The 23,808-nt window shown below is 39.4% G+C and overlaps 1 protein-coding gene across 1 annotated transcript; it reads right to left on the bottom strand.

Annotated features, from left to right (window-relative positions):
• Positions 1-4,210: 4,210 nt before the first annotated feature.
• On the bottom strand, positions 4,211-23,355 carry CIITA (class II major histocompatibility complex transactivator). Its single transcript, XM_062503687.1, has 19 exons — positions 23,226-23,355; positions 21,425-21,538; positions 20,952-21,011; positions 19,550-19,633; positions 18,916-18,978; positions 16,197-16,346; positions 14,880-15,020; positions 14,689-14,745; positions 13,873-13,932; positions 12,658-12,723; positions 10,503-12,210; positions 10,220-10,393; positions 9,288-9,359; positions 7,854-7,934; positions 6,752-6,844; positions 6,333-6,416; positions 5,512-5,595; positions 4,961-5,044; positions 4,211-4,283 (listed from the first exon to the last, which is right to left on the bottom strand). Exons 1-19 carry the CDS (start codon positions 23,350-23,352, stop codon positions 4,211-4,213), a joined length of 3,375 nt encoding a protein of 1,124 aa, XP_062359671.1. The 5' UTR covers positions 23,353-23,355.
• Between the last annotated feature and the right edge of the window lie 453 nt (positions 23,356-23,808).

Raw genomic sequence — 23,808 nt, 5'->3', positions numbered from 1 at the left:
TAAAACAATACAGACTTCCCCAAGTCAGTCACTTTGGAGATTCTGAATCTTAGATCAGGATTTCTGATTTCTCAGAACAGTTCAGCTTCATGCATTTAAAGGAAGGAAGAGTGTTAGGCTCTGACTACCATGATAACACAATCCTTGGCATTTTAGCAAGGCTTCTTTGACAAGAAAAAGAGATGGATATAAAGAGAGCAGCATTTTTCTCATTCTAAAAGATTTTTTTAGAAAGGATTTGATCACAACAGCTTCTTAGAGGGTAGCCAGTGAATTCAGTTTCTGTACACAAGACACTCATTCGACAAAAGCATTTTGGAGGGGCTTGGTGCTGTAAGAACATCCAGACTTTGAACCCAGATTAATTTTGGAACTTTTAACTGCAAAGATTTAGAAAGAATGAAAACTCTTTTTTGCTTTGATTAGCAGGCAGCCTCAGTCAGCACATTTGCATCTCCTGATCCTGAACTTAACAGTCTGTCAGTTGGCATTGCAAGAACTTGTTCCTGTTAAGAAAGAATTATTTCTCCATTTCCATCCCACTGAACTGTTCAGTGCCAGCAGGACCACCCTGTCTCCCTCACATACAGTGGTTTCCATGAAGCCCCAAGCCTGTTACTGTGGCAGAAGCCAGCAGTTGCTGTGTGGTTTCATAGTGTTTCCAAGAGAAAAATAATAATAGTTTTCAATGGGTACTACAAAGTACTGTTAAACAGAATACTTACTTTTATTAATACTTCAAAAAAGATGTATAAAGACAACCAAAACACTGTTATCAAAATTTACAATCTGTACATTATAAACATACATCTTCCACTAACTCAGAGAATAGCAGTACACCCAACATGATTTTAGCAGTCCAGACAGCATCCTGTAACATTCAGCTGCCTGTGGAATATTTAGCACATTCTTAGACTCAGTCATAGTAAAGTGCAGCTGCAGAATATATCCCTAAAGGGGACATTTGTCATCCAAAGCTTAGTTAGGAGAAGCCAAGACAAGGGCTCACCATGGATGTAAATGGCTGGAGTGCCAAAGGCTCATGAGAATATCACATCATATTTGGCTCAAACTACCTCCCATTCAAGCAGCTCAAAGAGGAGAGGATAAATAAGATTTTTTATCCATGGCTCTGGCTAGAGTTTGGCTAGAGAGAACCATGCAGACAGTTAAGAAAAATACCACACCCTAATTACAATCATATTCTTCAGAGGTTTTTTACCTTTCTCTCTGTTGCTTCACATGTTATGTCTTATTCCCTGCTCTCAGAAACAACAAACAAAACTTTCCTTCCTCCTTTCTTTCTTTAATTTGTCCACTCTCTTGAATTTGTCCACATCCCTGCTGTTAAGATTGTACAGGCACTGAAACTTAAGCAGAGAACTTGCTGGAAAGAAAAATGCATGTTGTGGGTTTGTACCATTTAAATCTGGGAAATTTTAAACACTGAGAAACGGTATTTGAGAGGTTAGTTGAGAGATTTTAGTTTGCACAGATCCTTGGGTCAATACTGTCAGTGCTTCCTAGCAGAAGAGATTTCAAAGAGGTTGTTGAACTAACCCTGACCTAACTGTGAAGTAAAGACTTCCCAGTTTGTAGCATTTTGAGCATTCCTAGCTTTTTTCATCCCTTTTTCTTGTTATGTTTCAGACTCTATTTGGATAGGAAGCCAGTGTTCCTGATCTGACAATTGCCTCTGCACAATTTTAAGTTCTCTTCATGTTCACAGAGCAGAAATAAAAGAATAAAAGAGACAAATGGTTTGCTGGTGCAGTCAGCAGGATGAATATTTGGCCCACATATGACTGAGACCAGCAGCATAGACATGACAGTGCTTTGAAATGTGCTTTTGTCTGATTGCCTGGTCACTCATAACTCTGTACCAGAAGGCCACATAAACCACACACAGTAGTGATACTGCTGCCAAGTATTAAATTGGTGCTTGTAAACATTTATGCTGCCAGCTGCATGTAAGAAATTAAATACCAATCCAGGTATATGAGTTTAAAGTTCCCATTTGAGAAAAAGTAAAAACCTTCAGTGATTGTTTGAGGATTTGTGTGCAATAAACTCCCTATTTTTATCCATTTGTGTTTTTGCAATTACATTAGAAAAATCCTTCATAGTTTCTCATTTTCAATTCCTTTCTTGTCATTACTTCTTTTTTTTTCCCCAGTCTTTTTGAAGGATTCTGTAACAAGTCATAGAAGGTATGTTTCTATCCCTTAAGGCAGAACTGATTATTAGTGAAGAAAAGAGCAACTTCTAGATTCTTGTAGATAATCTTATAATATCAGAACATTTTCTAGTGCTGATGATTCTTTTTTATGCTACTCACGCTAGTGCTTCCAATCAATCCATAGAGACAGGTGAAACCTGTCACTTCAGACTTTGAAAGTCCAAAATCATCAGATCAAATTTGATAGCAGTTACCATTGGCACCATGAAACAAACAATCATATTTGATCTGTCAGTGCTCCAGATGTTGCAGGTTGAGCAGCTTTCGATGACTCAGTGATGGAATTTTATACTCACAATATCCCGGTGGTTCCTGGTGTCCTTTAATGGTGCTCACAGTATCCAGATGCTATTTTCATCTTTGAAACTTGATGTTGCTTAACTCTTTTACCACATAAGTAGAAATACAGTTGGGTCTTTAAATAGCATTTTAAAACTCTATCATTCACCCAATTTAAGTATTGCTTAGAAACTTAAATGTGACTCTTTTGCAACAACCATGATAACACCAATTCATAAAGCAGCAAGAAGACAGGAAAGCAGAGAGGACACCCTCCCTTCTTCTTTATGACACCTGTAAAATAATGAAAACAGCATTAGATGTACACCCATCAGAATAACCACCACTAAGATTACCAAAATCATAAATTTGATGAGCTCTGTAAACAGACAACAGTGACTGGTGGATGCTGAATGTTTCAAGTTTGGAAGACAGGATCCAGACTTCCTGATGCTCTTTATCCTCAGAGCTAATGTAGGTTTCCTTCACAGTGTTCATCTCCCTAGTGTCGCGTAGGGTTGTTCAACAGGACAAAGATTTAGTTGACTGTAGGCGAGTAAGGAGCACCACGGTTTTTCACTGCTGCTATATAAAGCTGGTCTGTGAAGCTGCCATGGCACCTGAACCTTCCACAACCTGTCGCCAGGTCAGTGCCATGCAAACAGCCCAGTCCACATCTGGAGATTACTGCACTGAGAGCAGGAGTCATGCAAAAGCTTGGCTTGCTGCATGGTCCCGGGAGCCACTGGCAGCTGCAGCCATTCCATGGCCAGGACCATTCAAAGCATGCCTCATGCAGCTGGTGATCACACTGCAGTTTGTTTCCTGGCCACCTAAAGAAAGCTGGAGCACTTCTGATATCTGACTTGACTCTGGCATCTCATTCTTCAGTAGGATCAGTTAACTGATGCAATATGCATACTTTTTTTAAGAGCAAGAGGAAGCACATGGCAGAAAACTGGGAGCAAAAATCCTTCACAAACCCTCCCATCTTTCCATGATGGCTTCGCCTCCTTCAGTCCAGGACCATCAAAGCAGTCAGATCCTGGTGATCATTGACAGACATTAAATTCTTCACAATTACTTAAAGGATCCTTGAAACTGTGCAGGCAGGATCAATGAAGTGAAAGTGGCTGTCAGTGGCTAAACCACACAATGGCACTGAGAACAAGGAGTGTAGGATGGAGTGTTTTGCTCTGAGCACAGTATGGGTACAGATGCATAGTCAGACAAGCAGCTGTTGAGGATTTGTATTCAACAAAGGAAAAAGTGAAAGGACTTAGTAAAAATTAACACAAAACAACCTCTGAGGAGAACTCATCTATTAAACATGAGAAGTACACAGAGGTTTAGTTTTCTGCAATAGAAAAGACAAAGTAAGCAGGGCAGCTGCCAGTCACTGAACCAGGCTGGACTGGGAGTTCTAGAAGTCCATTTGTCTTAATAAAGCACTTGCAGTCTGCTAATGCAGGTGCCAGGAAGGTGGGGGATGCAAGGTAAGTGCAGGGAAAGGGGGCCTGATGTGGCATTGATCTGTGCCACTCTAGGGCACCATCTCCAATCTTGCCCATGGACACATGGATGATGTTACTGTGGCTGCTGCCAGTGAGCCTGGAGTCAACAGCTCCCACAGAAACAAACCTCATCGTCTCAGGGAGCCAAGGTTTGTTACCTTTATGGAATCCTCTGAATCTACACACTGATCCTGGAGTCCAGCTGCTGAAGGTGTTCAAGAACTCCATAGGGAATGGTGGGATTCCACAACCTGTAAGGGCCAATTCAGAAAGGAAAGAGATTTTAAGAAGTGTAATTTGTTTCACCTTCTTTTGGTGTATTTGATATGTTTGTGGCTTTTTTTGCTTATTATTGCTGTTGTTTTCTTATTTTTTTTAAAGTTGTCTTTCCCTTTGACTATCATATTGCAAAAGTATATAAGCTATGGACCAAAGGAAAACGCATTTTGATTTAGAAAAAAATACCAGTTCAGTACTACATAACGTTGTTGACTCTGGTTACAGGACACAACTGCACTCCTGTCTCTGTAACTGTTTTCTAACCTTCCATCAAACTCCCTTCCTCTGAACATGTACTGGTAGCTTCAGTCTATTGAATCTCTAATGATGGCTGCTCATTGTTTATCCCTCAAACACAAGTGGTGCAGCACAGAGTAGGTCTGGTTCTCTGGGAAGGTAGAAGATTAATAAAGGGAGGATCAGTGGAAACTGTTTGAGGCAAAATAAGCTGGATTGACTGGGACCTTCGGGAACTAATGCAGCTGAAACCAGAGACAACATTTTTTAACATCTCTGCTTTTGTATTTTGGTGATGTCTTCTTTTGTCCCTCTTATAAATCTGACAAATACGGAAGGCAGCTTTAGCATGATTGCTAACCCAGTTTTACAGGATGAAGGTGTACAGCAAAGAGCCTGTCAAGAGACTTACAGCAAGTTCTTTATATGGGGACATTTTCGTAGGCTGTCAGTCAGCTGCTGGGCTCCAACACCAGTTATTTTGTTATACTGAACACTGAGAAATAAAAACAACTTTGTTAATCCAAATCAAATGGTGTAATCAAACATTTAATTCAGAATAAAAAATACTATATAGGTTAATCTGCAGATGGGATAAGAAAGAAAAAGGAAAAAACCCAAAATAGATTGTCAATTCAAAACAGCTGTAATAATCTACTTGGAAGGTCAGTTAATTCATCTGAGGGATTCCTTTTTCCATGTTCCTGAGGCTATTGTCTGAGATCCTCCATAAGCCCATTCTCCCACCTTAACACCAATATTTTTGGGTTTATGCTGAACTGTTCCTTAATCCTTTCTAATCACTGACTATCTGGTCTCTGCAGAAGCATATTTTTCCAGTGAAATTCCCCCAAAATCTTCTTCTTCAGTTTCTGTCTCCACTGAAACCAAACATGGAACATTTGTATTTTCAGTCTCCAAAGAAGTAAGCTTTCCTGGGCCATCTCAAGATTTCATACTCACTCTAGCACTCTTAAAGATGTCATTGCAGGGAGAACCTTTGCCAGATTTTCTGCTCCAAAATCACAAATGTTGTTATTGTACAAGCTGCAGAAAACCAAACCAGAATAGTCACAATTGAATAATGGATAATGTACACAGATACTAGATCAAGGGTTTTCAGACATGGTTAGTGCATCTTAACTTTCATTTTATCTGTATTTGCAGTTAAAGTTTAAAATACACATTCATACTTCCTGTATCAAGTAAAGCAAATGGCCACATCCTTCTTCACCTAGCACAGGTACAGCAAAAATAGGTCAATATTCTATTATTCTATGGACAATTTCTGTCTACATAGATCAAATTTAAAATCTGCCAAAAAAACGAAGTTCAAAGATTTGGGGTACAGTGTTCAAAAGATTTCCACATCACCAAACTACTCCAGAATTGCACACCAGGGTTTCTTGCATTCCCTGCTTTACTCAGGCCTGTGCCAGGTATCCCACTGCAGTGGGATGGACCCTTGTTCCTACATCAGCAAACACAGACAGCTTTGGGTTTGCAGCAGACGGTGGCCCTGGGTGCACATCTGTGCAGGGCATGATTAATAAGTAGGTGTTATGGACTGGATTTAAACATCAGTCCAGTCCTTGCTATATTCTTGGATATCCTTCTGTATGTCTGTCATACTTCTTCTCCTCTCCTTTCTGAAGACTTTATGAAGAATAAAATCAAAAGCTTGGCTGCTGCACACTGTTACCTCTTTGTTCCCTGTTCAATAGCTTTTGACAGAGACAGCAAGGTATGTTTTCAAAACAACTAAACAGGATACAGCTACTTACCTTAGTGTTTTTAAGGAAGACAAGGAAGGGAAAGCTGCAGCGAGGTTCTCTGCACCCAGATCTGTTATTTTATTCTGTGATAAGCTACAGTAAGTGAGATCACTTGTTAGTTGAGCACATTTATTCTAATTTATTACAATATGGGGGAAATTAATTTTCAAATTTTAAAGAAATATCATTTGGACAGTCTGTTTAGACCAAATGCAGATAAAAAGACAAAATAGAGTCCTTGAAGGGAAGTCAGGAAGGATTAATCTATTTGTCTAATGAATGTACTCATTAAGTATCTCCATAGACTTATTGCTTTTCCATGCCTATAGGACACCTTTGCCCATAATTGTTAACACACAGTTCCTTAAGCCTCTAGGTTTAATCTATTTCTTCTCAAAATTTCCCTGAACTGTTCACCTTGCACTTACTTTAACGTTTCCAGTGATGTCAGGGTTGGAAAGACTTCAGATAGACTCTTTGCTCCTTCATCTCCTATGCCATTTTCACTCAGAGCATCGAGGCTGTGTAATGACAAAGAGAGAATTAACTTCCCTTTTAATCTAAATTTTTGTGGTTTATTCACCTCAGAGACCACTCTATCTGTCCTGAAAAGCTTCTCTGCAGTAGCCTCAATCAGCATGAAGCATCACACAAATTACAGCTTCTCTAATAAGCAGCTTTCTGCTGCCCAAATTTACAGCCTAAGAATTTATTTTTTTACTAGTTGAATGTCTTGACCTATTTCCTTTGATATGTAAGATTATTAAAATGGTTATGAAATAGCTGTGTTCCAGCTAAGCTGAAATGAGATTTCCTGTGCACACAAAGATACAGAACTGACAAAATCCTGCAGTCTGTAAATCCTTGCCTAAACTGCTCCTTCTCCAGAGAGGGAGTATTAAAAATGAAGTTTTCCTCATATCTAGTCACAATTTCAGATACAGGATCCTCTTCTAATCTGACAGATAATGCTGGGATATACTCGACATATTTTAAAGCTTTATTGTTCTCCTGAAATATCATGAAAAGGCCAGCTGCAATACAGACAAATGGCCAATGGGCTATGTTAAGGCCAAAGGCCCTCTCAAAACCCAGTAACTCTCCCACAGGTGCCATGGCACAACACTGACTACTGCTGGTGCACTTGTTTCTAGTGCAAAGCTTAAAACTAAGGGAGAGCTGGTTTGTCATGGATGTTCTGGAGCTCCAGTGAAGATAGAAGTCACTGCAGGCAGTGGGGCAGAAAGGGGGGAGCACCCAGGGGCTCTGTACTGAACCTTTACCCACCCAGGAACACCCCAGGAAGGGACTGAGGGTTCTGAACAAAGCAGCACCAGGTGTCTGGAGGGAGGATAGGGAGTGTCAGCTTTTAGGCTGCTGTTACAGTTTGGGAATGTTTCTGCTGCTCAGTTTGGTCATCAAACAAGGAGTCTTGTTGGCAAATAAAGTATTTCTCGGGTACAAGAGCTCCTCCATCATCAAGGGCCGCTGAGGAGAAACATCAGCAAGTTAATCTTTAGCAGAACTCACTCTAAATGCTGAAGTGATGGAAATGCTGCAAGAATTTTCACGAGTTTTAGCAATCCTTGAAGGCCACATGCTGGACCCAGCCTGAAAGAAGATACAGACATGCAGCAGGATTTCCACATGCTCACCAGCAGCAAAACTTATGCATTTTTAAATTATTTCCCTGCAACTCCCAATGCAAGCTAGTTTACACTCCTCAGAAGCAGCCATTCCCTACCACCTGAACAAAGGAATTCTGCTGTGAAGTCTCCACATGAGGACACACAAGGCTAAGGTCAGGCAGGACAGAGATTGCACAGCAGCACTGGGACATGCATTTGCCACTTATTTGCTCCTCTTTGTAAGACTCATCTCACTTGTTTTAGATTCTTGTATTTCTGTTGTCTTTTTCAGATTTTTCGCTGTAAGTATAATCTTAAGATGCAATATATATCTATCTCAGTATAGCTGAAATTAAAGCAAATTTATACACCCCCCCCCCCCCCCCCCCCCCCCCCCCCCCCCGCAGCTAATAACAACTCAGTCTAACTTAAGATCAACATTTTACTGCAGCTTAAAGCATAAATTGCACTTTGGTATTCTTGCTCCAAGCATTTGTCTCTCAGATCCTATCTGGAGTTTCTTTGGTATCTGAACAAGTTCAGCTAGTTAAAAGGATTTGAATTGTAAACAAAAATTAAATAAAGGGAAATAGGAAGAGGAAAGGAGAAAAGAAAATAAAATCAGCATAAAATCAGAAGTGAGGCCAAACATAGCTGTCCCAGGTTGGGTTAGATCTGCAGAGCAGGAAACAGATGAAGACCTGATGAGAATTCTCCATTGTACTGCTGCAGTTTCTGCCCAAACGAATTCACATGCTATGGCAGGATGTTTTGAGCAATAGAATAGCCTTGGAAGCTGTTTACAGTTTGTGAGGAAAAGAAGGAAGTGTTACTAAAATCTCACTTTGAAGGTAGTGTTACCAAGTCAACCCTCTGTCTTCCAGGAAATGGGTGCTAAATAATTTATTTGGGAGGCATTTTCTGATGTAATCCCCTCATGGCCTTTGCTCTGGTGCGTAGAAAATTACACCAGAAGACTCAGATAGAAAAGTTCAGCAGGAAATATTTTCCAGGTAGTTAGATCACAGTCAAAATATTTTATGTCCTGTGGCACAAGATCAGTACCTTGTGGTCAGGAGGTAACTTGTACTAAAACCAAACAAAATTGGTAAAGCCCTGTTGATCTGTATTGCTGCAGGAGCCAGAATTATTTTTTAGCTTTTTGAGTTTTGGTTGTAAGTTAATAAATCTAGTTCAGAGAAAAGGAAGATAGCAATTAATGGGGTTTACTTAATGCTTTAAGCTGACTATTTATCAGTGCAGTGGCTGTAGCCAACACCCATGACTGCTCCTACTTAAACATGACCATCTCAGTCAGTAGAATTTTAGCACTTACGCAAATTCGAGTTTTCTGAGGTTCCTGATGGCAGGAATTTCATAGCTGGTGCAACCAGACGCTTCTTGCACACTAAATAAATCACAGTAGAACTGGAGTATGATAAATATTTTAGCATCCAAAAGAGCGCTTTAAAAATAATTTGTTAGCAAACTTTTTTTACAGAAAATAAACCACTGCTGCATTAACTGAAGAACAAGGAAACTTCAGAGTAACTTCTGCTCCAACTTTCCAACTCTTTCTTCAACTGAGTAATTTCAATCCAATAATTGCCTTTCATAGTGCAATTGTTTGCTCTTTTTCTAATGAAACTTAAAAATACATTTTTCTAAATCAACTATTTTCTGTCAAACACGAAATTGTTTTGTCTATATTTTAATCAAAATACTCCATCCATGTTAAAATAGAAGTCATCATAAAAAAACAACAGAAACCAAAACTTTATTTTTGCACAGTTTTGATTGCAACCAATCCCCCAGCTACATCAGCAGCAGGGATGGAGCACAGGGTTTCTAGACCATGTAACACAAGGTTTTAACCCCTGGGCTAAAGAACTGACTCAGGCCATTTGAGTCCAGTGCAAAACAGGCTTTCATTTATGCCCAGGTGCTACAGGGAGAAAGAATCAGCCCGAGTTATGTAACTGAAAGCAATTGGAAGATGGCATACTCAGAGGTTAAAGAGAATGACAGCTGGCTCTTTCATTGGCAGTTCCGATGACTGCTCTGCATGGTGCTGTCATTGCTCCTCTCTGCCATGACAGCCACCTCACACTGGGGCAGAAGAGCCCCCTGAGAAGACCCAGGACCTTGCACTGCCTTAGTTACTTCTCCTCTGGACAAGCAGACAATTCCATTGTCCAGCACTGGTGGTGAAACTCTGTTTTCATAAATTCCTGGTACAAGAGGAGTTTTGATCATAAATTATCCTACCAATTCCTCATCTTCTCCTGCATCTCTACAAGGTTGGAGAGGTCACTGATGTCCTTCATTGTCTTTGCCTTAAAGGGTTCAAGAACAAATTTTTCTGTGGATGCTTTCAGCAGCTCATAGTCTTTTGTCTGTTCTAAAGATCTCCAGAGCCCAACTGTGTCACTGAGGGAGGCCCTGTGAAGTAACAAAACATGCAAAACCAATTGATGTGACTGCTGTTGCATAAAAGTGTCATCTACATACAGTGCTATGGATGATGCTATGGGTACAGAGAGTGACCAACCTGAATGATGTCACATTCTTCAGGCTGACCAAGACTTGCAGCCCTTGCATGTCAATGCTGCTCTTCCGCAAATCCAAGGAAAACTCTTTTCTTGACCTTTTCAAAATAGAGCGCAGTACATGGACATCAGGTGGTGTAAGAACTATGCCCAGAAAAGACAATTCTGGCTCGAGTCTTAAAGCCACATGCTGCAGAAGATAGTTGTTCTGTGTTTCATAAACACAATGCAAAAGCTCCAGCAACCTCTCTGGACAGAGAGTATTAATCTGCAGCCTTCTAATGTATTTCAAGAGTGTTTTCTGCTTCTTGGTTGATTGTTTATCATCTTCATTTGAAAGAGACCAGAAGCAGGGGTCATCCTGGAGAAACACCAAACCAGTCAAAAATCGAGGCATTAAATCTAACCAGTTAAAAGGTTTTTTCTTCTTGGATAGAAAAGACAGGTACTTTGTTAGATTTTTGTCCTTGAGCTCTTCTGCTAACAAAAGGTGAAGTGCACACAAGAAATTCTGAATGACAAAATCAGAGAATGTGGTCCCAAACTCCTCTTCTTCACTATCTGAATGTCTGGGGAATGCAAATGGCAGGAAAAATCCATACTTCAGAGCAAACTCTTTAACTTCCTCAGAAGAAATAAGATCACTTTTCATGGCACTTTGATGCTTTTCTCCAAGACACCAGGCTACACGGGCTAGGGTAGCAAGACTCTCTTGATTTTTTGTGATTGTAACATCTGTTTGCATAAACATTATCTTCTGCTGAAAAAATTTCAGGAAGACTTCAGTAAGAGTTGAAGGAAGACTCTTCTCTCCCATTTCAAGCACTGTCTCACAGAGAAAACAAACAAATCTACACATAACAGGGCTGTAACAATGACTGAACAAGTACTCACACTCTTTGATTAATTTCAGTGCACTATCACAATAGGGTGATTCTTCAAAGTATTTGCTTATGTACAGTTCTCTCTGCTGAGGGGAAAATCCTACAATTTCAATAATCTTATCCACTTTGGACATGTACTGGAATAGTTTGTCTTTTGGTCTTGCTGTAAATAATAAAGTACAGCCATTGAGTATCTTTTTCTGGATGAGTCCTGAAAGCAGCTCCTTTATACTGCACAAATCCTTTTCAGGCTGCCTGGCTGAGCAACGATGAAAATTCTCATGATCATGCAATCCTTTAAAACCATCAAAAATCAGAAGGACTTTATCAGGATTTTGCAATATATACTCAAAGATCTCTTTGCTTCCCTCTTGAGGTTTTACAAAAAATTCAAGCAGCAGTTCCTTCAGGCTGTATTGTTTCTCAGGCAAGCTTATTTGTCTGCAGTCAAACCAAAATACAAATTCAAACTGAGGAAACTCTTTGTTGGACCAGTCCTGGCAGATCTTCTGAATGAGAATGCTTTTGCCCATTCCTGGTTTTCCCAGCACCACAATCACTTTAGTCTCTAAATCTTTACGCTGTGGGATTTGAAATATTTGGCTTCTATCAATGGCTATCTTTTCCTTCTCTTGCAGGCTGCAGGTTACCAGCTCCTTTTCCATTGCTTTTGCACTACTCTTTCCAGTCTTGGTTTCAGTTTGACTTTGAACAAGTGTCCCATCAATGAACAGGTGATCCAGATTTACCTCCTGCTCCATGGTCACAGATTTGCATGTGTCTCGGAAATAATCCTTAAGTGATGAACAGAAATTTTCCACTTGCTCTAGAGAAATAAAGAGCACACACAAACTGAAGGAGCCAGTCCACAAACTACAACATAATTTCATGGTGGCTAAAGTGCCTGATTACAATATGGTGAAAGCACAGGCATTCCCATAAAGCCCATAGGGCTGGATTTACTCCATGCAACTGCAGCTGAGAAGTGCAGGCTTGACAGCCACTTTCAGATCTATGAACTGAATAATTGTGGAGTTGTCTGTACAGATGATAAAACCACCTAAGTACACTGAGCTGCTAAGTAGGTACTACAGCTAGATATCTAAAGGAAGCCAAGTCTAACATCTTGAAACCAGGAATTGTGCTGAGACCCTCAGAACAGCTTCACAAATTGTTGAAGGATTTCTACAAGAAGCTTTTCTGTATGCGAAGAAACACAAAGTCTTTTTCTAAAAAATACTGGAAGGTTTAAGTTCAAGAGTTCTAAACTCACCTGGTCTTTTGAAAGGTTCTTCAGAAGGAATTATAGAATCTTGAACTTCTTGAAATTTCTCTAAGTCTGGAGAACCAAAGCAATGTATTTGATGAAGACACGTAGATAATCACTGATAAGCTTTACTAATATTAACAATAAGATTAATTTAATGCAAGTTTCCAAGTTTATTGTAGTATATATTCAGAGTAAGAGATATTTTGTTAATTTTACATGAAAAATGAATAAAATTCTCCCACAAGTGGAATTCTGCTGATGTGCACTGCTGGAGGCAGAATAACATCAAACAGGACCACAGCTGTTCTGACAGTAGTGGGAAGCAGATGTACCATTACCAGGTGACATCTGTGTTCTTTTCAAATGTCAGTGTTTTGCGTAGTGTTTTACATACTGCTTTTTTATGTCTTCAAAAGCAATAGCTTTCTCTTGTTATTCTACACCTTGTAACGAAGCACTAAGGATGAAAGTCACAGAGAAGTAACTCTTGGTAACAGAATTTACCCACTACTCTCCCTGAAAGTCCTGTTGCTGTCCAATTTTCTTTCTTTTCACCTGTTTGTTTTCAAGCTACTGCAGATTTTTGCAGTTAGGTCAGGTGAACAGAGTCTCCTTTACAAAAAGATACTCAGAATTTTTCAGCGAGAACACATTTTCTACAGACTGGTAATTGCAGAGTATCGGTTTTGGCAAAATTTTTGGTAGGAAGAGCTTTTCAGATGCAAGACAGAATTTAAATTGACAGAGGCTGTAGCAAACTCAAACTCAGAGTCTCATAACCACATATGGCAGAGATGTGCAAAAAATTACCCAAACCAAAACTGATTAATCTCCCTAAATACGTACAGATATGTTTCATACCATAATATAATCCTTATCATCTTGATGTAGAATGTGGTCTAAAAGAAATAAAAATCTTAGAGTTTCAGAAATCTGGAAATTAATTCCCACCCTACATGCCAGCAACCTTCAGAATGGTTTGGGTTCAGAATTGCTTCTAAAAGGGAATTACTACAGGCTTCAAGTAAGAAAAATATTAAATAAAGAAGGGTTGGGCAAGCATCTGTTTTTGATTTACTGTTTACTTAATCAACTAAGAAAACAGAATGGAAGAAGAGAAAGAAAACCTGCAATGAGACATTTAGATGGGAAACTGGTCAAAGCAGGCAGGAATGAAGAACTTTTAAAAAAGGAAAATAAACTGGCTTGACATCTTACGTGCTAATTTGTCTGCTGCTGCATCTGGAATTCCAGGGCTTGTGGCATATGTATGTTGTGCTGCAGTAAATCAGTTGCAATTATTACTATTGTTTATTCACATAACAGTAAATACAATTTACAAATACTTCCCCACGCCTAGGGATATTTGCCTCTTAATCTTTACATTATACTTTTGTTTTTGGGGCAGTGGAAGCCACCAGAGGGCAACAAACTCCTGCACAGGGACCAGAAACAGCACTGATTTCAAACTCTGGGTTCCAACAGCTCTCTGAGGGCTGGAAGAAATGTCTTAGGAATGTTTGTTATCTGAAGCGGGACTGTTAAATCCTGACCAAGGCTCTGATTTCATTATAATCCTTTCTGTGCATTACATTTCTGTATTGCTCAGTTAAGTCAGTCATCATCATGTTGGTTTTGGGGCTTCCACAGGAGCTGGCTGCAGTCTGGCTACCAGCACTGAGTGTTGAAGATGCTCAGGCCATGCCAGCATCAGATCATCTCCCACATTCTGGGGGTGCTCCAGCACCCTGGGCTTTGCACTGTTTTACCTAAACCTGACTTGTTCTGGACTGGATGTCATAGCAAACACAAGGGATTGGCTGCTGAACCTGAAGCTCTACAACTCTTACCTGTACATTTTGGATCAGACTAAGCAGCCAGTGATCTATACAAAGAAGGAAATACCATCCATTTGTGGCTTTTTAAAGTCAATATGAGTAAAGCCTGGCAGGGAGAATTGGCTTTGAGTACAAGCAATATGGCTTCTCTCCCAGATCAAAGTGCTACATAGATAAACCCCAGTTTTCTACTTACCACATAAATTTACTGGAAAACTTGGAGACATGAATGTTTCCATGGAAGATGTCAGCACTGGCAAGAAACAAAGCATAGTTTTCAGCATATCATAGCTATCAGTAACTGAATTTAATCAATGCTGCTGTTGGCAGCATTGATTTTTTAGCACTTTATGCCTCTCTATGAGGATAAAAGGCTATTGCTCTTACCTGGATATACTACAACATCAGATGTGCCATTTTCAAGAACAAAGTTAAATATCTGCTGAGGAGGACCTGCCAAGCCTGGATTCTCTTGGTACCCTTTCACACTGATTGGTAGGCACTCTGAGGTCAAAGGTTCTGACAATCCTGAAATGAGTGCAGAATAATTGCTCTTCTATTTTATAGGGTTTTGTTTTCTAAAGCTTTATGAGAGAGAAAAAGCTTTCTAACAGCTACTTATCCATTCTGGCAGCTTTTAGACAAATCCTTCCTATGGAGAATTCACAGGATCACATCAGATCCACAGAACCCATTAAAAAAGAACTTTTACAAGGTATGATGAGCATGAAGTACAAGGGATTACCCAGCTTTTAGCAGCCACTGTTTTCAACAGTCTAAAGAGAAATTCTATTGTCATAATGAAAAGTGCTTAAGGCAATGTCTGTAAATGTATAGTCAGAGATCAAGAGAAGAGAAAACGTATAAAGAGTATGTATCCACTTAAATTTACCTTCCTTGCACTACATCCTTCCCACATAACTGCACATCAGGCAGGTTGAACAAGCATCCTTCCTCTTAACCCACACTGGGAAAGTTTTTTGATGATTCATTGCTTGCAATTTAATCAGCCATAGCTCTGAGTTTCTGTAGGTGGGACAGAATTTCTTCTGCTACTTTTTGCTGCTTCAGCTCACATGAGGTAGTTCAAGACTTCCAACTTACACACTGTTTTTGGATCCTTTCCAGCACAGACTTAACAGTGAAAGGTGCTGAACTGGGCCTTTGTCATTAGCACTTCTCAGTGTACCATGAGCACCCTCTGCTACCCAGCATGGCCCAGGCCAGCTGCCTACAGAGCCCATCAGTGGGATTACTTCTCAATTTTCATGGGCTAAATCACAGCCTAGATTCTGCTTTACTGTTGCAAATATAATTATCTCTCAGTCCTTTACAAACCTCTGGGTACAAAAGAAATTGGAACTAAATCAAAATTTATTAATGAAAATTCTGTGACTTGGTATTATTAAGACAAGTAAGTAATTACTTAGATTAACATATAGTAAATAACTGTTCTCTTATAACCTGCACCAATTAAATGAAAGATTCATTCTACTCAATTAGGAGCAATGCTCTTTTAATTTCCCTTGAATATTTTTAGTTCTTTTAGTGAGTGCCACACTTTCAAGGGCTTGACCAAGACAGATGCCATACCTGCATTTTCCTGCAATTGCTCACAGTCAATGACAAGATTTATAAGACAGTGTTCCCCAGGTGTAAATCAGCCTGTGTACAGGTGCACATCCACAGCTGTATTATACGTACCAGGAATTAAGAGGCTTTTTTCCAGCCCATGGGCAGCAGGAACAGGAAAGGACATGTGCTGGTTAGTGAGGGAGGTGCAGCTCACTGGGTGGCTGTTGAGATGCATAGGAAAGAAACTGCCATTCCCTGCAGACGCTGCAGGGTCTTCAACTTTAAAATAAAATGGCAAAACAAAAGGAGAAAGTTATCTCATTGGCAGAAGTTAAAGGAGCCAAAGAAATATCAGTAGATATGTTAAACCACTTGATTCTGATCAGTTGTGTTTTGATTTTCCAAAAGCAAGAACAATTCACAATAACTTTCTGAAAACTATTTAGCTCTGAAAATCTAAAATTTATTTATTAAATTCTGTAGTAGTATTTAATCTACTTTTTCTTCTCAGTAGTTCTCTCTTTAAATTTTCTTTTTCTTCATCTTTCCTGGCCTGTCTCATTCCCAGATGTATCTAGATGTAAATGACCCTACACAGGGATGACTTACAGATAAGACATAACAATGTCTTACACTGGCTGCATCGATTTTCCAAGCACAGTCTGTTGTCTCAGAAGGCCCACAAGCAATAAACTGGGGACCATGACTCAGACACTATAGTGCTTGGAAGGACAAATAGTGTGTGTTAAGTGTCTCTCAAAGAACAGTCACAAGCACCAGTGCTTTTAAAGTTGCATCTCCTCTGCATCGTATTTTTTCCTCCAACAATAGAACAAATGAGGAAAGAGGCTTGTGCATTGTACAATTTCATCTGCTTATCAAAAGATTCCTACAAATCAAGTACAACACACTTGCTTATTTGAATTAATCTGTTAGTTTCACTGGCTTTACAACACCCCTATTCTCAGAGTTGATTTTGCTTTTTCCTTCCCTCTCCTGTCTAGCTGCAACAAATAAGTCTGTACTTCATCATTTCCTGTGGTCTGATGTTTTTATCAGGAGTGCTTTGTGCCACTATTTCCTTCAATTCCTTTGGAAGAATCTCATCCTTGGCTTACTACTTTGAACTTTAGTACACAATATTCTCTTCCCTGTAGGCAGTCTTGCACTTCAGAATGCATTTGCCTTTGCCGAATCATACTGTGACACCCGTGACAGGTTAAATAAACTCATTTTGTCAAATAGCTCATCTTTTGTCAATTAGATTTTTCTACACACTTCTACACGCTACTTATGTACATATCTTATGTATATGTTCCTTCCTCAGCACCTTCATTGTGTCAAGGACAGAAGAGAAACTGATAATATCTTCCAGAAAAAGGATCTGGAAAGCAGGTTCTGTAGGGTAAGGCATTTGGAACTGATGTGTCATTTCCTCATGCAAAACTATTATTGTTAGTGTGGTATAAACATAGGCTTTAAAAAGTGCCAAATCTGTAAAGGAACTTTAACCAAATAGAAAGTAATCAACTTTTAATGGATACGAACTGCCAGGCACTTCACCCGAGTCTAAATAACTACAATCAGCAGGTACCAATAGAAACTCTGAGAACCTTTCCAGAGCTAGCAAACATGTTTTTTCACAGCTAATTCTGCTCAGTTCTCCCTCCCCACTCCCTCAGAACTCCACAAGAACACCAGAAAACCAGCCTGGGTCACAGTCATGGTGTACATGTATGTTCTCTCTGACATCCATGCAGTCTGTGCCAGTTCCTTACCTGAGCTGTGCTGAGGTGCAGCCCCAGATCCTAGCACTCTGGATGGATCTCTAGGCTACACACTAGTTTGGCTGCCCTCCCTAACATATCCCTTAGGGCTTAGTACAGTCAGAGTCCCTTTAGGAGGCTTGTGAGGTGTGCTGACATACAATGAGTCAGGTGTCCATTTGAAACACAATATAAAATAGTCAAAACTGGTCCCTCTCACGTGGACTTTGGAAGAGTTTTGCTGGTTTAGCTGTGCCTGACATATTTGTTTAGGCTACAGTTGGGTAAGAACATTAGCACAAGTTTACACCTAGGGGACAAGTTCCAGCCTCCTGCTGGCCCTGGGTGTTGTCTTGTCTAACAATGTGCAAAATCTAGAAATTTCCCTTCCTCCATTTCTTTCTTTGGTTTAAAGAATTTTGTAGCATGGACTGGGCCAAGAAATCATCTCATCACAGTTATTATTTTCACTAGGATGTTTCACTGGACTTCTGGAAGATGTCACACTTGGAAGAAAGGGGATCAAACTCATGTGGAGCTATGACCTGATGGGTAATATGACTCAGGTCATAGCTTTGCATTTCCTTGGTTTGATTATTTTTGTTCAAAGTGAGACATCTTCCAAAAATCCAGTGAAAAAAAAGCTGTATGTGATAAAATTTACAGAATTTGGCACTGACTCAGGTCTCCATTATTTTGCTTTCTTCTCTCATGTGGATTTAGAAAAGGTCAACTGTGCCTCTGCTGATATTAAGCAAGTAATTTTCCTATCACCTGGCAGGAAGATGTACTTTTGAAGCATAAGGATTCAACTGTTCTTATGCTACCATGTAGCTGATCCTAAGTTGCACTATTTAATAGCTGCCGATAAATGGATGTGGATTTGTTATATCACAAATTAGTCAGAGGAATCTAAGTGTGATTTTTGCAGAAACATGAAAATGCATGATGATCAAAATCACCAAATCTATAAGAACAAACTTTTCTGAAAGGTAGAGTTTCAATATCTAACAGAGGATGATATTTTGGAATATGAGACAATATATGTTCAATAATCTTTTCCTATTGAGCCAATGACTTACTGATTTTCTTATATTTGGGTTCTGAAGCATCACAGTAACTCTCCCCTGCAGAGCCTAGGAAAGCTGAAAGAAAGCAAAGTCACAGTAAGGGGAAAAATTTTTAAAATTTACCCCATTAAACTTATTTTAACTTTTTAAAGTAGAAGGGGGTGTTATCAGTTTCAATTCAGCTATTTCAGAACTGTACAGTTCCACTCTATAAAAATGAATGTGAAAAGCCTCATGTTATTTCACTCTGACTGTGAAATCTTAATTAGACCACAAATTTTTGTGCCAAAGATTTTGCTGGTGTTCTTACTATTAAAGAGGCAATTGTTCAGCCAATGCTTACTAAGCTATAGATACACTGAAAAGAAAGTCAACGAAGTCAACACTGCCATGAGGATGACAAAAATGCAAAGAAATATAACGTGTTTAATGTTGTGTTTCAGGACAACAAATTCTGCAAACTGTAAATTCTACGCTTGGAAGAGCTGCTTTCAGTTCCAGCCCATGGCATGAACAAAGGCAGAGGAAGCACATCTGGTGTCAGTGAAGAACTGCTTGACAAGTGCATTGGGACTGTGCTAAAGCCAAGGGGTTGTAATGAAAGTTTAGAACTCGGGCACAAAGCCTTTCGCTGTTTTACACTTACTTCGTTTAAGACATGTCTGCATCTTTATGTCAGGAAATTTCTCAGTGTTTTCAGTAGCAATGTCATCCAAAATAAGGTTCCCTGCTAAAAACATGAAATATGGTCCAATGTCAAACGTTGTTCTCCTAAAATAAATTACTGAGAGGAGTAAAAGCAAGAGAAACACATCAACAAAGAGCAAAGATGAAATATGCTCCAAATAAAAGATAAAAACCAAATCATGCCATTAAAGATGTATCCAGATCCAGTTGATCTATAAAGCCCACAGAGGTCTGAATGGAGACCTTGTCACCCTGTGTTAATTTCTGAACTTCAAATTATTAATCTACTGGCAGTGGCTAATCAAATCTAAGTACTTCTCAATGCTCTAATGATGAGCAAAGGATAAAACATTGCAGCTATGCCACAGTGTGATCTCAGTACAACTCAATTTATGTACTAAAGGGATTAGATCCTTTAAGAGACAGAATAAAGGGTTCTAAAAAGATTTCATATTCTGTGTTGCAAGAACTGTGAAGCTATCTGCAAAGTTATCCACACTATACTTTTACTGGAAAATACTTAAGTACTAATATTGTATTCTGCTTTTTCTAAAACCAATAAAAATATTGCCTTTAGGTGCAAAATCCCCGAATTCTAAACACAGCAGGGAGCAGCATAAGTCATTTGAAAAGCCATGTGAGCTTCCTTCAGCCACAATTATTCTAGGGAAGGACTGACCTTTGGTAAATTAGCCCAAATTATTTTGCTCAAACATAAAGCAGGATATACAGATATTCTGTGAATCTTCTTGTTCTATGGCTTTCTCAACAGCCACCTATTGATATATCTGCTCTGGACTAGTAAATAGCTGTATTTGTGCTGCTACCAAAACAAAGACTTGGTACCACAAGCCAAGCAATGTCCCAGTCAAGGATGGATGAAAGAATGATTTACTATATATATAAAACAGCATTGCTGCACTTATCAGGGTGAGAAGAAAAGCTTGATGTGCTTCTTCAGACAGCTCTGTGCATCCTGGACAGAAATCAGTGTGTGTGAACTGTATTTATACACATGCAGAGTGCTCTGGGTATTTATGTGCATTGTCCCTGCTGTGCCCACAGTAAGTGTGATACTACTTGAGGCTATTAATGCAATGGACAGTGAAGCTGTGCATATTCTATGGCCATGGTGACATGATCAGCAATTGGACAGAGACAAAACTGCTCTCTTTGAGAAAGGCCTGCAAAAATGCATAAAATCCTCAAGTTTTCCAAGAAAACCTTGAGACACTGTACCCAGAGGGAAAGAAGATACCAGAGGTATAGAAACTTCACTACTGTTCAAATTGGGGGCATGAAGCACATGCTAGGGAGAATACTATAATGGAGAAAGTTAGTCTTTGCCATATCAATCTTACCAAAAATGTCTTCAACCTGCTTCTCCTGCTGATCCTTGAGCACATATTCTACTAATTCAGCTAGCAACAAAGGAAAAAAAAAAGAAGAGAAACACAATAATGATACAGTAAATGTCACAGCAAAACTCTTGTAAGCTTATCCTTATTAACAGAACTCTGCAGTTTAAGTAAAATGGAAGAGTTAAATTAAGTTTTTCTTGTAACTTGTTCTTCAGGAAATAAAGATCACAAGAAAAGAGAAGTTGAGAAAGGAAGTATTAAGCAGAAGGAGACATTAATAACAACTGCTAGCTTCTGTTAATCAGTTTCCCCACAATGCACAGGTTCAGATGCTCTAAATTACATCTACCACATGAGGGAAAGGGTACTTGAGTAAATGCCATTGCTTCAGATTAAGAATAGAATTTATAAGAAATAGCTATAGCAAATAATTGTAAAATTATGATTTAAAAAACCAAAAATTGTTTTCATACCTATTTTAGCATATGCATCCATGGTGTTGGAACAGGGGTAGAACCCATCTCCATTTTCATATAGGAAATCCACATTATTTACCTGTTCATAGCTGCTGGCATCAACTTCAAGATCTAGAGTTAATAAGGAATATGCATTGGCTCAATGAAAGCCATAACCAAGCAGTAAAAAAGCTGAAAAGCCAGATAGCAGGACATGCAGAACAGGCAGATTTGTTACTTCAGCAGAAGGCTTTGGCTTTCCATTGTGTGTCGGCTAAGAAGGAACAGAACTAAACTCTCACTAATTCACAGTCACCTGGAAATCAGCACTTTTCTTTTGCTAAATTCTGAGACCTCATCTCTCCTAGTAAATAAAATACTTCCTGAATACATTTTATGATAATCAAGCCCAGACTCATAGAGCCTATTAAACCTTCTTATCCTTCAGGATATGGTGGTATCACCCAGATGCCCTGTTCAGAACAATCTGTGTCCATGATAATCTCTAAATTGGGCTGCAAATTGTCTGTGAAGCTGCCAGTTGGCCAAGGCCGAAACCTTGCCAGGGACCATGCTAACATCTTCACAGCAGAGATGCCCAGCTTCTAGTAACTGGTGCCATGTCCTGATGATGTTTGTTTTACCTACATCATCTCAGACATTGCTAAGACTCAGAAGTATTCCAATCAGTGAAACATCTGTGATAGCACAAGTCAGTGCTTGACCCCTATTTCATCTGACTTTCAGTCACTGAGCAAGTGAGGCCATGGGGTAAAAAACACTCCTGCAGCTGTTTTTAACACTCAGAAGCTGAGAGGGAAAAGCCCAGCCTGGGAAAATGATCAATCACAAAGATTATTCCAGATTCTGGTGCTCAGTTCTTCACTGATTTGCCCATATGCCTGCTGGCATTGGCCACTCATGAAAGCCACAATGCTTCAATTTGGTAATATTTTCCACCTATTTGGCACAGAGCTGTGAGACTTCCTATCTGGCATACACCAGCTCTTTTCCTCTCATTGCAATTCTCAATCCATGGTCTAGCTCATTTGTTCAAAGTAAGCTCAACTAACACTCCATACCACGGATACACTTTCATACTTTTATAATATAACACTCAGGGAAGGGAGCGCAGAACAGGCCACAGCTTCCACAGAAAGTCAGGAGGATAAAGTATGAGATCCAGGGCAACCTCCTGATCTGATTACCTGTAGGAACTGAAGTGCAAGAAATTATCAACTTTATACTCTTGCCGTTCTGCTTTCTCATTTGTAATAGAACTATAAAATCACTGTGTTCCAAAAGGCTGGAAAATGGCATCTGGTAATGCAACTCCATTGTTTAGGTGCCTTAGGATCTCAGAAGGCAGTATAATGCTGTTTACTTGTGGACTGTCTTCATCACAAACTCATCTAAAGGTCTCTATTTTGCAAAACTTTTGGCTTCAAGCCACAAAGGTATTGACAATTATACTTGGCCAACTTATGACAGGAACATTTGCAAATAAACTACTTACAGTAATGATACCCAAATGAAAGACACTGTCATGCCCTGATGAGTGACAGTATAGTGTGTTTTGTTAGACTCACTGAGCAGGATGCTATAAATACATACAATTTAAAAATATGACAGTTCCTGGAAGCAGTTACTGTATCTACAGGCAGACAAACTTACCACATCTTAACACCAAGTGCTTGAAGACTTTAACTCAGCCACCATGATAAACTGCCATGAGATGGTTTTGTAGCTGAGAGGAGATGGTAATAATTTACAGCTTGAGGAATAAAACAGTCAAGTATTTCTTTAGTGTTTTACTAACCTGTAGAGAAGTCACCTTCTTCATCTCCAGATGACTTAGGATCAAAGAAAGTACACAGATGCAATGGATCAATATCACTGTGCAGTAAATCAAGGTAGCCATTTTCAGGCACAAATACTGAATCCATGGTTTGTCTCTTTATCTGAAATCAAATTGCACAATAGTCAGCTATGACACAGCCACAGCTTTTGTCAGTCAAATCCACAAGGCCAGAACTGTGACTTTCTGTTGGCAAGACACAGATCTTGAGGCTGGAGAGCTGGCATTTCTTACCAAGACCTGCATAGAATGATATCTCTGAGTTACTTAGAGATCCAGAGACAGCCTGCAGTAAGACTCACCTATGTTTTACTCCAGTGAGAGGAGTGGGATACTGCAGTCTGACCACCTGGACCAAAAGTGCCAAGTATTGAGTAAATGGCAACCTTGGTACCTTATCAGTATAAAAATGATGCACAAATCCAGAAGGTATCAGGGAAATTAGAAGATTGCAGTGAATATGATGGGAGAATCCAGAAGCTGTATTTCTTCATAAAGTTTATCTGTTCCTCCACATCATTGTAAATTCCCTTCTATTTCCTTC

Source organism: Cinclus cinclus, chromosome 16, assembly GCF_963662255.1.
Source record: "Cinclus cinclus chromosome 16, bCinCin1.1, whole genome shotgun sequence".
Taxonomy (NCBI): domain Eukaryota; kingdom Metazoa; phylum Chordata; class Aves; order Passeriformes; family Cinclidae; genus Cinclus; species Cinclus cinclus.
This window is presented reverse-complemented; position numbering and strand designations above follow the sequence as displayed.

What these genes read in the sequence shown, in the direction of transcription:
- CIITA (XM_062503687.1), bottom strand. Translation starts at nt 23,352, where the DNA reads ATGGATTCAGTATTTGTGCCTGAAAATGGCTACCTTGATTTACTGCAC. An exon ending in GCAGACATGTCTTAAACGAA is followed by an intron (nt 18,979 to 19,549) that starts GTAAGTGTAAAA and finishes GCTTTCTTTCAG; the next exon opens with CTTTCCTAGGCTCTGCAGGG. An exon ending in AGCAGCAGACAAATTAGCAC is followed by an intron (nt 12,724 to 13,872) that starts GTAAGATGTCAA and finishes TTGGTTCTCCAG; the next exon opens with ACTTAGAGAAATTTCAAGAA.